Source organism: Athene noctua, chromosome 12 (genome assembly GCF_965140245.1).
Source record: "Athene noctua chromosome 12, bAthNoc1.hap1.1, whole genome shotgun sequence".
Classification (NCBI taxonomy): domain Eukaryota; kingdom Metazoa; phylum Chordata; class Aves; order Strigiformes; family Strigidae; genus Athene; species Athene noctua.
In genome coordinates this window covers 7,979,781-7,992,713 of record NC_134048.1, presented here as the reverse complement: position 1 = coordinate 7,992,713, position 12,933 = coordinate 7,979,781, and the positions used below count along the sequence as shown (strand labels likewise).

General features: G+C 36.6%; 1 protein-coding gene across 15 annotated transcripts in view; it reads left to right on the top strand.

The window, feature by feature from the left end:
• Positions 1-12,933, top strand: part of TENM2 (teneurin transmembrane protein 2) — an 808,680-nt gene that overhangs the window by 689,683 nt on the left and 106,064 nt on the right. For all 15 annotated transcript variants that reach the window (XM_074916403.1, XM_074916402.1, XM_074916400.1 and 12 more), the window contains 2 exons: positions 6,532-6,727; positions 9,479-9,580. In XM_074916403.1, the coding sequence (XP_074772504.1) occupies positions 6,532-6,727; positions 9,479-9,580 (298 nt within the window). The remainder of the gene's footprint in view (positions 1-6,531; positions 6,728-9,478; positions 9,581-12,933) is intronic.

Genomic DNA, 12,933 nt, shown 5'->3' with positions numbered 1-12,933 from the left:
TTGCCTCTTGTTCTTTGGAGTTTATTCTTGCCTGAATTGAGTCTGAGTTGAGGACCAAAATCTTTAGAGTTGGGAGGAAAGGAGGGAAGGGGTTTACATGGGTTTATGATCTCTACTTCTAAGAATTTGTGAACAAGGAGCTTTGACTATCCAAACTCCATCAACTTCCTGTGGTATGCTGTTTTAAAATGTTCTGTGAGTTATAGAATAGTTATATCTGACTGGTAAGAAATAAGGATCAGCAGTCTACAACCCAAGGAGGAGAGGGTAAATGGTCATTTTTCCATATGGATAGAGGTTAGCATACAGCATCCTGGAGTTCTGTACAAAGCCTAGAAAAATTGGGGAAATTGTGGAGTGCTGTGGACTAATTTTATGCCATTTCTAGACATACATGCCACACAGAAGATACCCACTGATAATATGTCTGAGGGTGGGAGCCTTTCTTAAGAATGTTTTGATATTGGCTGTAATGCTTCAATATGTTGTCTTGAGGGTGAAATTACGTCTGTTGATCTTTAGCCGTTGCAGTGAGGTCGTGGCATAATTCATTAAGCATGTCTCATTTAATTCAGAATTTTGGTGCTCACTTCCCCTATCATTCCACCGTGAAAAAAAAAAACGCAATTTAGTTGAAAACAAACAAAAGAATAAATCATTAAATGAAAATTACTTAGGGCAACAAAAGCTCATAAGCAATCATCAAGGTTTGTTACAAATACAAGTTAATTGTAATTGTCTGACTAAGACATGATGGAGGTATACCTGTATCTTTTACAAGAATTCCAGTTGGATGGTAGTACAAAATTATTTCTTTTATTTCAATCTGAAATTTAATTTCTGTTGCACTGTGATCAAATGTATTTGTTCTAGGTTTCATTGTGATCTCATGTGAGAAGACTGTGATCAGGCAAAGGTTCTCTTTTTTTTTTCTCTCACTCCACCTTACATGGTTAGGTTATAAATTTCATGACCTTTCTGTTAAATTAAATAATGAGAAATATCAATGGTATTTCCTACTGAGCTGGATTCCTCCTCAGACAACTTGTCTTCCAATCTTTAGATGAAGTAGTTCCAACCCTCTTCCATAACTGGAGTTAATGAAATCCACCAGTATAATCTGACAAATTACTTTCCCATATTCATGCAGGGTCCTGGTCTTGTCAACAGGGTGGTACGCAGAAGATTGCTTGGCAGTTTTGCCCAGCAATCAAAAATCAGCCAAGCTGCTACCATGAGAAATAATTTTAGAAAAGAAAGGCACACTGTTACAGGCCTGAGTAAGTGAAAACAAGCCTTGTTCTGACAGAAAGGAGCAGAATGGTTTTGTATTAATGAAAATAGTCTGAAGTTGACACCAGACGATATTTCAAAAATTGAAATTTAAAATCATTGTTTCTGCAGGTTAGGGACATGAGCTGTAAAGCAGTGAACAACTACACTTGACAGTTCATCACTGATCAGTGCTGGTATGTCAAGCCAAGTAAAATCCTTTGTGGGAACAAGTCAATAATCAGCAAATTAGGTACATGATTAACCTGAGACAACAAGATGCAGTTCCTGTCTGAGAGCCCTGCTGAGATTTAACCTTCTCAGTATTACTGTTTAGCAAATATTCCAAATGCCTGGTTTAGTCAGTCAAACTGATGTAGCTGTAAACTTGTCTAGAAGCAGCACTGTGTGCCATGTGCATAGGGAATGGAGCTCTAGGGGAGAGGCAAAAATGCAGTTTTGAGTGGCAAGCAGACTACAAACAGGAATGAATGACTTTTAAGCAAAATTCTTCCACCCTGTGTAGTAATACGTAGAATTAACAAAATGCGCATTGCAGGCTTGAATGATCAATAGCAAATTAGTAAAAGATAGTCATATTAATAAATTGATAATGTATAGAAAATGAACTGAAAATGTCAAATAATGCATGAAGTGACTGCAGAGCTTACAGCAATTATGATGTTACTACACATTGGTGGAACATTCCAAATGACGCATGAAATAAGGTAACCTTATAAAAACATCACTGTAATGTCTGGAGAAGGCAATGTGTGGAGTTGTATTGTTTTAATTTCCAGCAGAGTGTTTTATACTTAAAAATTTTTCATGTCAAAATGAAAGCTGTTTTCATTTACTACAGGAAATGACTTTACTTGAAACAACTTGAATAGCTGGGGACCTTCAGTGTTACCTTGTTTTCCAGCCAGTGCTCAAACACATTTAGGTGCTATGACCGCCTTAATGTTATATGATGGCAACTGTGCTGTTATTACTGAATGTTGTGCTACATTGTACTGGTTATAGTATGTCACATTCCAATGTTGAAAGAAATCGGTTGGCTGTCACTGTGGGTATCAGAGGTTTCATGGGTGTATTTTAATGAATAATTACCAATTGGATTTTATGGAAAACTAATTTTAAAGCACTTTGCAAACAAGTTTCCCTGACATATGTTTTCTTCGCTGCTTAGGTCTTACAGAGCTTTGGCATAAAGACAAATGCTAGCCACAACACCAAACATGTTTTTTCTTTTTTTTTTTTTCTCACACCTCCATTTGATTAGGCATCCATTATTAAGACAAGAGCTCTAAGCAATCTTTTTTTAAAATTCCTAATTTCAGACATTGTTCGGGATTTTGTGATAGTGTTGATGCAAATAGTTTCAGATCTAAGAAAAAAAAATGAAGATTATGCTGGCTCTCTGCGTTTTCAGCCTTGACCCCTGCAAGCTCTCTTTGATTTGCTGTGCTTTCACAACTGGTTCACTCCCTGCATGCAATTGGCCTCAGCTGATCTGTGCTATACGGATGGCATTGCGCAGTGTAGTCACTACCCTACACGTAAAGTTCCGAAACTGTTTTGCTGACTCCCCATGGTTACTGGAAAAAGAAAGTCCTTATTAGCCTATGAATAAAACACACCTGAGAATTGAAAGCACTGAATGGAGAAATATTAAAACAAATGGTCCAGAAAGAACTTAGTAGGAGATTTAGGTTTGTAAATAGAAGTATGCAGTAGGGTTTCGGTATGCTATGTGGTAAAAATAAAAAACTCACTGAGAATGTGAATTTGGAATTTGTTTAGAGAAGTAGGCTGGCAAGTCACTTGCTTATATGGAACTTTAATCATAGTAAGTACTCTCCCCTGCAAAATTGAACTCTGAAGATGTAGTCATTTGGGAATTCTGGTGCATATTGTTTCTGACCAGTTTTTGCTATTTTTGTGTGACTTTTGGAATGAAGCCATGAAATATAAAGGATCCTATAAAAAAAAAAAAAAAGTCAATGAAACTTCCAGATTGCTTCAGAGATTTAGTTTGGTTTGACAGATTCATTCCCTAATTCATGTGATTTAGTTGTTTCTTCCTTAACAGTTGTGTGTGTTAGATTAAAAATTCCACAGTTGCTTCTTAATAATCACGAAAGTACTTTAATTCTTTTCCTAGATCGGTCTTGTAATCTATGCATACTTGTCAATAAGTAACTTTAAAGGAAGAGTGATATCTTCAGCACAAAATTATATAAAAGTAATTAATCATGCAAGTGCGGTAAATCAGAAAATCAACAGGACCACAGGAAACAAAATTACGATTCAGCCAACTGGGTGAAGAAATCTTATCCCGTTATGAATTTACAGTACTGTCTCAGTGACCCTTCATCAGGGATTTTAGATTTTTGGGATACATATACCTAGTACACATTAAGAACCACCAGGAGATACATTATATTCCTTCTTTTTTCCTCAGTCCTAAGTAATCCAAAGAGGGATTAAAATGTCTTGTCGTATTTTGTATCAGTTTGCACTGAGACAATAGGTTTTAGCAATATTTCCAAATGTCATTGATTTAAGAGGTAAGTAGATGTCTGTGTGGCACTTCCAGTACTCTGAAAGTCACCGACATGTCAGAATTCATAAAGTTATTCAGGTTTAGTAATTTTGCTTTTGCCTGAGCATTAAATAGTTCTTCATAGTCTGATTAAAGAGGGGCAATACCAGTTTTAACGTCACTGATGTTAAAATTGTAGCCTTATGGGGAGTTGTGCCAAGGGACCTGCTCTCACTAGGTCACACCCCATCATTGTGAAAAGAGATTCTGCAGCTAAAACTACTTCAAACAGTTTCAGCCTGAATACTCTTCCCCTTCGATCTTGCCAACTGCTGAGCCTTCTCTACTATATGAGGTAGAATCAGCATCAAACAGAGGGGTGGCAGAGGAACCTGCCAGCACAAGCAGAGACGAACAGCATGTTGCCAGTGAGAAATGTCAGCTTTTATTGCTACTTCCTTAGATGACCCTTTGCGAAAGATTGTTCTGAGGAGCAAGATTTCTTTTTCCCAAGATGTTGCCCGAGTAATAACATTTCCCAGGGAGGTGATGAGTCTGTCCTTAACCTCTGACTGTTAGACGATAGGTTTTAGCAATATTTCCAAATGTCATTGATTTAAGAGATAGATGTGTGTGTGGCACCTCTGGTACTCTGAAAGTTACTGACATGTCAGAATTCTCTAAATCTCTAGTGTGTGTCGGCTTAAATGTATTAATTTACCTGATTTACCTTCTCCTGCAAAAATCCTGTGTGAAAAAAGGATCAAGTGGATGGCAATTTGATCTTAACAGTTTGATGAAACTTTTTATTCTACTTCTACTCTTTCCCACAATTAAAGGCATAAGAAAGAGTGGATATTGCACTTACTGTGACAGTAGCTTTCAACATTATTAGATCTGGGCTCAAATTCCTATCCTGTCATGGATTTCCTTTGTGACTGCATATTGATGCACATGTTTAACATGAAGTAATAGTACATCCATACTTCTCCCTTTGTTGTAAGGGTAAGTGTATCAAGGACTCTATATTGCTCATATATAACTGTTACAGAACTTCAAATAAAGGTTAGCTTTTATATCCCTGTTTTAAATAGATGTGTAGTATGGCAGTAAAGTGTCAAATCAGTTCATCTGACTGTCTCTTCTACTAGAAGGGAGAATCTTCACTATTTTGTTGCATATTGTGTGTTATTTGTTAAACTCACTGCTAATGAGTGGAATACAGCGTGCAAGGCAGCCCTCTGTGGATGTTTATTCTGTTTAGGATGCAAGATTACAGTTTTCTATTTAAACTGAAAGCAAGTGAAGGTGTATGTTTTCTCATAGCTGTCGCAAGCACAGACTGTATGTGCTAGAGATAACAGAGGGAAATGCAGTGAAACTACTGGCAAGCAAGCACATACTATTACTGTATTTTATTGAACACATACATCTTTCTTTAGACATGTCTATCTATCTCTATCTACTCCTACATAGATAAATGTGTCTAAAACAAGATATGTTTTCATAGGGGACTTGTTATACAACTATCAAAAGATTAGATATATTGTTTTTGTTGTTTCTTAAGGGCTTCCCTTAGATAGAACTATGAGAGCTAGTAAGTTGAGCATAGCATCAGCTTGAGAGCTCCAGAATCACAGACATTAAAGACAGAAAAAAAGCCTATTAGGACAGCTAGTCCAGCTGCTTTGTTATGCAGAGTTATTCCCTGTTGTAGATTAACCAATATTTCTTCCAGTCCTGTTTAATTGTGTGATGCAGTGGCATCTCCATTGGGAGGCTATTACTGAGCTTAATAGATGGGAAGCTTATCTGACATTCATCTTAAATTTCTTTCTTTTTTTAGTTTCATGCCATTAATGGTGCCATCCCTCTTATACTCTAAATAATCACTTGCTCTGTTTGATCCCTTTTCAAAAGATTAATGTAATGTTTTACCTTACTTGGAAACCATCCAACCAGAAATTCGGTTTTCCTTAATATATGTTCAATTCCTTCAGCCACTTGATTTGTGTTATTCCTTTCCATGCTCCCTCTGGTTTTTGTATCCTACTTGCCCCTGATTGTTCCACGTAAACTCAGGTAAGCAACTCTTAGTCTGTGATGTAAAACTTGTACAGTGTATTTTTATTGGGTGCTGAGTTACCCAACATTAGACAAATACACTTCCCGTTTGTGCTGTTCCTGTTTGTTTTCACATTATGGGGGCTTCCATTCAAGTATATGTCTGGAGCTACATCTGAGACTTCTGTTCCTCTTGCAGCAAGAATTTATTGTGGATGATTGCTTAGAAAATGGTGTGTCTCTCATAGGCTGAAGTTTTCTGGCTTTGGAAGCAGGTTAGGAACCTAAAATTTGATGGGTCAAATAATTGATTTCAACTTCTTTCTGAAAACCCAGGCTGTCAAGAAATACCATTTGTACATTTTTTTTAATCATGTATGCAGAGCCAAAGATGCATAATTCTATGTCACTGTTTAAGGAAGGATAAGAGTCACAGAATCTCTGTGTGTTCCATAGTCGACTAGTAAATATTACTTTCACATTTACATGTCTTCCAGAAATACCATTTTATCACAAGATAGAAGAGAAAATATGCTGTCAGATTTTGAGCTGAAATATCATTTTATATTCAGGTCTGTTTGTTTGGGGTTTTGTTTGTTTCTGTTCTTTTTTTTTTTTCTTTTTTTTCTTCTTTTTTTACCCTGCAGTATGATTTCATGGAACGCTTGGATGGAAAAGAGAAATGGAGTGTGGTGGAGTCCCCACGGGAACGTCGAAGTATTCAGACCCTTGTTCAGAATGAGGCTGTGTTTGTTCAGTACTTGGATGTGGGTCTGTGGCACCTGGCATTTTACAATGATGGCAAGGACAAAGAAGTAGTCTCTTTCAGTACAGTTATTTTGGGTAGGTATCCCCACAAGCTGAGCATTCTTCCTCTCTGTTCATGCCTTCCCTTATTTCAAGTCATAATACTTTCTTGCAGTCTTCATAACCTTTATGTTATGTTGTGCATTTTTTTCTCAATGCTACTCTGTCAAAAAGTCTGTAATGGGGGGCTGATTTTAATTTGCTGATTTATCTTTTAAGATTTTAGCATTCTCATAGATCTTGAGTTTACTTCTAGAAAACAACTCAGATAAGTTCAGTCTGAGTTGAAGCATCCCCCAGTTAATAATATTCCTCTTCCATATCTCCGTCATTTGTATACTTCTTATTTGCTTCTCTGGAGAAGCTTCTTTACACCCAAGTGGAATAGACAGCACAAGAAACTGACACCTGCCAATGAGGTTATTGCTTGCAGCCACCCCAGACATTAACTGAGTCGGTTAATTATCCCTGTGCTGTTTTTACAGCTTACTACTCACCTAATCATGGGTCATTTCCTCAACACAGTGGAACCAAGAGCAGAAGAACATCTAGCCTATGATCTGAGAAGCCTGCAGTTTTGTTAGAAGAATAGGGTTGCATTTAGTTGAAAAATCAAACTGAGTATAAATTCTCCAAGCTTTGTTAGAAGATTTGTTGAACTTTGAAGCACTTAATAAACTTTGCTGAGTATCTTGTCACAGTGGCATAAAAAATTCTGAGATAGTCTCTGTGGTATTCTGTAGTATTAAATGAAGTATTAAATGACACTATATTGTATAAATCTGTTAATTGCTGTTAGTTTAGAGAAAGAGAAACTGCAAAAAGTCCAAGTGAGTTTTTAAGCTTGATGGAAAATAGTTGGAGGTCTTTTCCAGTCTTGCCTGATAAATGATATGAAGCTTAATTTTTTCCTTTTACATTAGTATAAAATTCAGTTTGTTGGCTTAAGTCCCAAAGGGTGTAGGACGATAGCCAATACTGTGTCATTAAGTATGAATATAATTGCTTCTATTAACCTCAGTTAAGATGAAAAAATTATTTTTCTTCCATAACTTTCTAAGAGTTGCTAGGTGCTATGCATGTTGATATATATATTGAGATAGATATAGATATATATGTATTTGCATATTTGCTTTAGAAGGCTTTTTCTGCTTGTCCAAAACCAAGAACATTTGTGCTTATATCTTGTTATGCCCCTATTGTGCTTAGAAAACCTTCAGGTATGATAAGCTGTCCTTAAAAAAGTTACCTGGTCTAGACTACAGCTTTCAAGAGCATCAAAGGTCTAATAGTCAGGTAGACTACTTGATAGCGCAATAATAGTAGTTCAACTGCACTGTAGAGAAAAGTATAGTATTTTATCCAGTTCAGAGGATATTCTACACACACACCTAGTGTCAGACATTTCATAATCAAAGGATCTGAGACAGCTGAAAGTTTCTCTGATGTGCGAGAGGAGAAAGAATAACAGAAATGATGTTAACTCCCAGACAATACTAAATTTACCATGATTTTGAATACATAGAAAATGGTTTTGTGCGCCATGAAGCAAAATAATGAATAAATCTATAGACAAGCTTCTTCATGAGACAAATTCATATCTTTGTGCATTACATTTCAATTTTTCTTTTCATTGTTTATGTGAATCATTTCAAGAGGCCAGGCTAATGACATCTCTTTGAAAATTTGCTTTAGAGGTTTTTTTATTTAGTGTCCTGCAGCTGTGAAATTAGATTTAAAGTTGTGCTTGAATCTTTTTCCTCTTTTCAGTGCAATTTGACAAAAAAAAATACTCTGTATGGTTCTGCAAGTTCCAATTCCAAAATGCATTTTCAGTGTTGTGCAGCTGATATTTGTTTGGTGTCTGGGACTGACAGCCATTTAGTTTGGGACTACAGGTCCCACAACAACAGGGAGTAATAGTGAAGAGTAACAACATTCCAATTAGATTTTTGTTCTAATAACTCAGTGTTGAAAATATGTTCCATTGAAATCCGACAGTTTTCAAATGAAAGTGATTTTAAGAATTAATTTCAAAATTGGAACTGTATTCCTGGGTTGTTGTTATGCAAAGTAATTTTTATATTATCCAAATAATAAGAGAAATCGTGGAAAGTAAGTTTTTTGGTACAGCTGAAATGTTATCATCAGGATGGTGTGCTTACTCAGATTATTGAAGTCATCAACATTTCAGTCAGTCACTTAAACTCTAGTGTTAAACCTTGTCCTTTGTTTTTACAGACACCATCTTCATCTTCTTGCATAGCTAGTTGCACCTTTTTTATTAATTTTTTTTTTAGGATAAAGAATATTTGCCAGAGGAAAAGAGCTCCTCTTTGTCATGTTCAGCAGATATTTCTGTCAGTTTAGTTAATGAGACCTTAAATGTCTGTAGAAGGAAAAGAAGATACACTCCTTTGGATAATCACTCTCACCTGGAAAAGTGGTTGTGCAAGATCAGTCTCCTTGCAAAATGGAGATTGTTTATTTTCCTGATAAAGCATTGTTTGCTACATAATATGAATTCAAACATAGTTGTAGAGGTCTTAAGAGGCAGTCCTGTCTACCTGTTGGAACAGAGAACTTGAGCACGATAGACTTTGAGTTCTAATGGTGCTCAAAGGCTTAATATGTGACTTTAGCATATCACTAGATCTTTGTGGTGTTAATATTATTAAGGATTGTTCTTCTGAGTATTGAAGACAGAATAAACTGAAGAAAAATTGAGCAAAGAATTTGTGGTCTAAATAGGAACCAACTAATGTGCCTGTGATGCTTGTATTTCAGATTCAGTGCAAGACTGCCCACGTAATTGTCATGGGAATGGTGAATGTGTATCAGGTGTCTGCCACTGTTTTCCAGGATTTCATGGAGCAGATTGTGCTAAAGGTATCATTTTCCCTGTGTTTACAAATGACCACAGTGTGTGTTTGTGATGTGTGGATCTACAGTGCCTGCTAGTTAACATGGGTCTGAGCTAGATTCAAATAGATCAATATGCTTTTTTTTTCTTAGATCTCTTAGTTACATATGATCAAGTGGAAGTATTGCTACATTGCTGATGAGCTTGCATGACTACAGGTTTTTTTGTGTCAAAGGTAGTAGGCAGAAATGGCAGAAAAGATTTATTTTCTGTAAAAGTGGATTAATTATCATCAGTGCTTTTTGATAATCATCAACTGATCTGCAACAGAATACTGATTATCTTCCTTGATAGCATGTAATGTATATTGTGGCTTGTCTGAGCCTTACTTCTAGTACGTAGCATCTTTCTTGCATATATAGTTATTCTTTGACCAAAGGAAGTTCACCTTTTTTTAGGAGAATAAGTAAGACTTGATAAGGTCTTAAAATAAACCTTTTCTTAAATGTCAGTTGTAAATTTTAACAACTAAAACTGGGAGATGCATGATCATCAAGGATTAAACAGAAACTTAAAAGACATCTATAGATTGGCAGTATGAGTTTACTAAGATTTCCTGAGAGTTTGGGATAGCTGTCATAGGGAAAAGATTCATAAAGGAGGACCTCTGTAGCTAGTTGTCTAAATTCAATGACTTGGTTGTGTTCCCTGCTCTTCCTGAGCACAGCTGTAACATTTTACAATTTGCTTCCTTCTTAGTTTGTGTGAGTTTTAGGCACACTATCAATACCCTATGTTTACTATTGTTTTCCACAGGGATAGGGTTGTTAGTGTTCAAAGGGGGGAAATCTGATGTTTGAAAGCTTTTTGAAATGCCTTGAAGGGCCTTAGAAATGTGCTCATTTCTTCTTAGACTCCTGATCCAGTCCTGAGGACAGTTTGTTGTACCCCACCTCTTTCACTGGTGTAGCAGGGTGACATCCAGCATACCTGTGCGTGTCTATGAAATACTCATTGAATAGCTGTTACAGTTGTACTGGAGTGAGTAATTTTCATTATGTGTCTCCATATTTGGCTCTTGAAGGTGCCCCAGTACAAAAAAAAAAAAAAAAAAAAACAACAAACAACAACAAACCCCCCCAAAAAAACCCAAAAAACCCCAAGGGCCCTGGAAAGCTAATGATGTTTTTTCAGTGCTAGCCTGCTCATTTTAGGCAATGCTTCAAATATAGCGTGCATGCTGTTTGATTACCTGAGAAATTAAGAGGCTTGGCAAATATATAGAGGAGGTATCTGTATATGACAAAGTAAATGGTGTGATAATGTGTGCTATAAATACACATTGACAGCTATATGCATTTCTGTGGTGTTAACCTGTGAAAGTATGCATGCAGTGACTGTGTGCTTCACTGCCACTCTTCACACATACATGGCCATTAAATCAACTCATTTGCATTTTGAGTTGTGGAGTAATCCTGCATTGTGTAGAGAACTTCGGTGTAACACTGTATTCTGTGTTAATGCTAGAAAATATTTCGTTCAGTCTGTGTCAGATAAATAGCTTTTTTATAGGTTACTTGTCAGACTATCTGTCAGGCTTCTCCTGCCCCTCAGTACATTCCCTCTGCTTCCTGCTTTGTCCGTTCTGTGTTGTCTTTTTCCCCACAAAAGCAGAAATGTTTCTTGGAAGCTTCTTTCAACTCTTACTGTTTTCTTGTCAGACATCGTGGTATTTCTAAAGAATAAAAAAGCTTGAAAAAATACATAAAATGACAAAATGGGTGTGTTGACAGAATTCTTGTGTTTCTGTGCAAGTACAGAGCTGCACATCTTGATACTATGAGGCATACCCAGAAGTGTGCGGCTGAGTTAAGGTGTAAGGGCTGTACGCCTCTCCCATTTCACAGGCACTCTCATGCCTGTTCTCATGTCCACAGATTTTTCTGATTACTTGGATGCTGATTTCATGTGAGAGCAGTTTCAGAAGACAGATCAAAATTGGGATTGTATGCATGGTAAAACACAGTTAAATGGGATAGAGAATTAAATCTTTTGCAGCAGCATATTAAATGTATGGACACATGTTTAATATACTTTTACCATAATGTTAAATTTATATTTAAGCTGTCACAAGTATGGAAGGATAATGATTTTCTTTCCATCTGATTTTTTAAAATTATTATTTCCCTAGCAACGCATCTTTCAATGTCTCAGTTCTCCACTGTAAAATAATTTGAGGCAAGATTCAAATAGAGAAATGTGGAGAAAATATGGAAAAGATGGGTTTCAGAGCTTGATTCATGTGATAACACATGAAAGAGCTTCACATTGGGTGAAACCCAAGTTTGATAGATACGAAGCATGATCCCGTATAACAGTGAATCCCCTGTTAAAAGGCTGGTCCTGAGGGCATCAGAAGCAATGAATCTTGAGACAAGACTTCTGCAGACTATTTGCAGACAGTGCACAGGTACTCCCTCTGTTGCTTCATCCATGTAATTCTAAACAATAAAAATGAAAGAAATCTATAAGACAGCACAGATTTGACTTCAGATCCATTAGCTCCAGGAAAACGCCCCGCAAATTATTAGAAAGAGATGAACTTTTTGCCCAACCCACAGGCCGGAATACATCTTCATACCCTGATTGAAGTGGAGGAGATTTCACACCCTCAAACACTCTAGCCCAATAATACAGGGTTTTATTTCTCACCCTTACGTGTGGAAATAACTTATTCTCAGGTAGCCAACAGATTAACTCCATCCTTGCTCAGGCAGGATTCCCTTTGAAATCATTTGGAGTTTAACCTAAGTAAGGATTCGCTCTAACACACAAAAAAAGTAATGATACATTTTAATGTCATGTTGATAAAATATGGCATATAAAGAAAAAGCAAGTCTGATAATCAGAAGATTATTCAGTGGGTGGCTATGTATCCTGATAAAGAAAATGTGTATAGTTAAAGCCAGTGGAAGATTTGCTGTAAATTGAACTGCTTTGTGAGTAACCTTCTGTCCACAATCATCTGTAGGAGTTATTGGTGAGAAGTGATGCTAAGACCAAGGATCAATTAAAGAATGAGACATGCAGCTATGATTATGTTATTTTGGTGTGATGTCACTTTTTAATATTCATCTCTATTTTTCTGCAACCTCTATGACATAACCACCGAAGTATATCAAGACATCCTTCTTACTCAGTGTTTCCACTGTTAATGTCTGATAATAGTTTGGTCTTTCAGCTGCCGAGTTCTGTGGTAAATCTGCAAGCAGGCATCCTTCATCACGTTCTGCTTTTCACCATTTGTAGAGTTCAATGTTACAATGAGTTGGGTTCCTAGAAGTGAATCAGAGATCGCTATAATTTTGTTTCATCACAT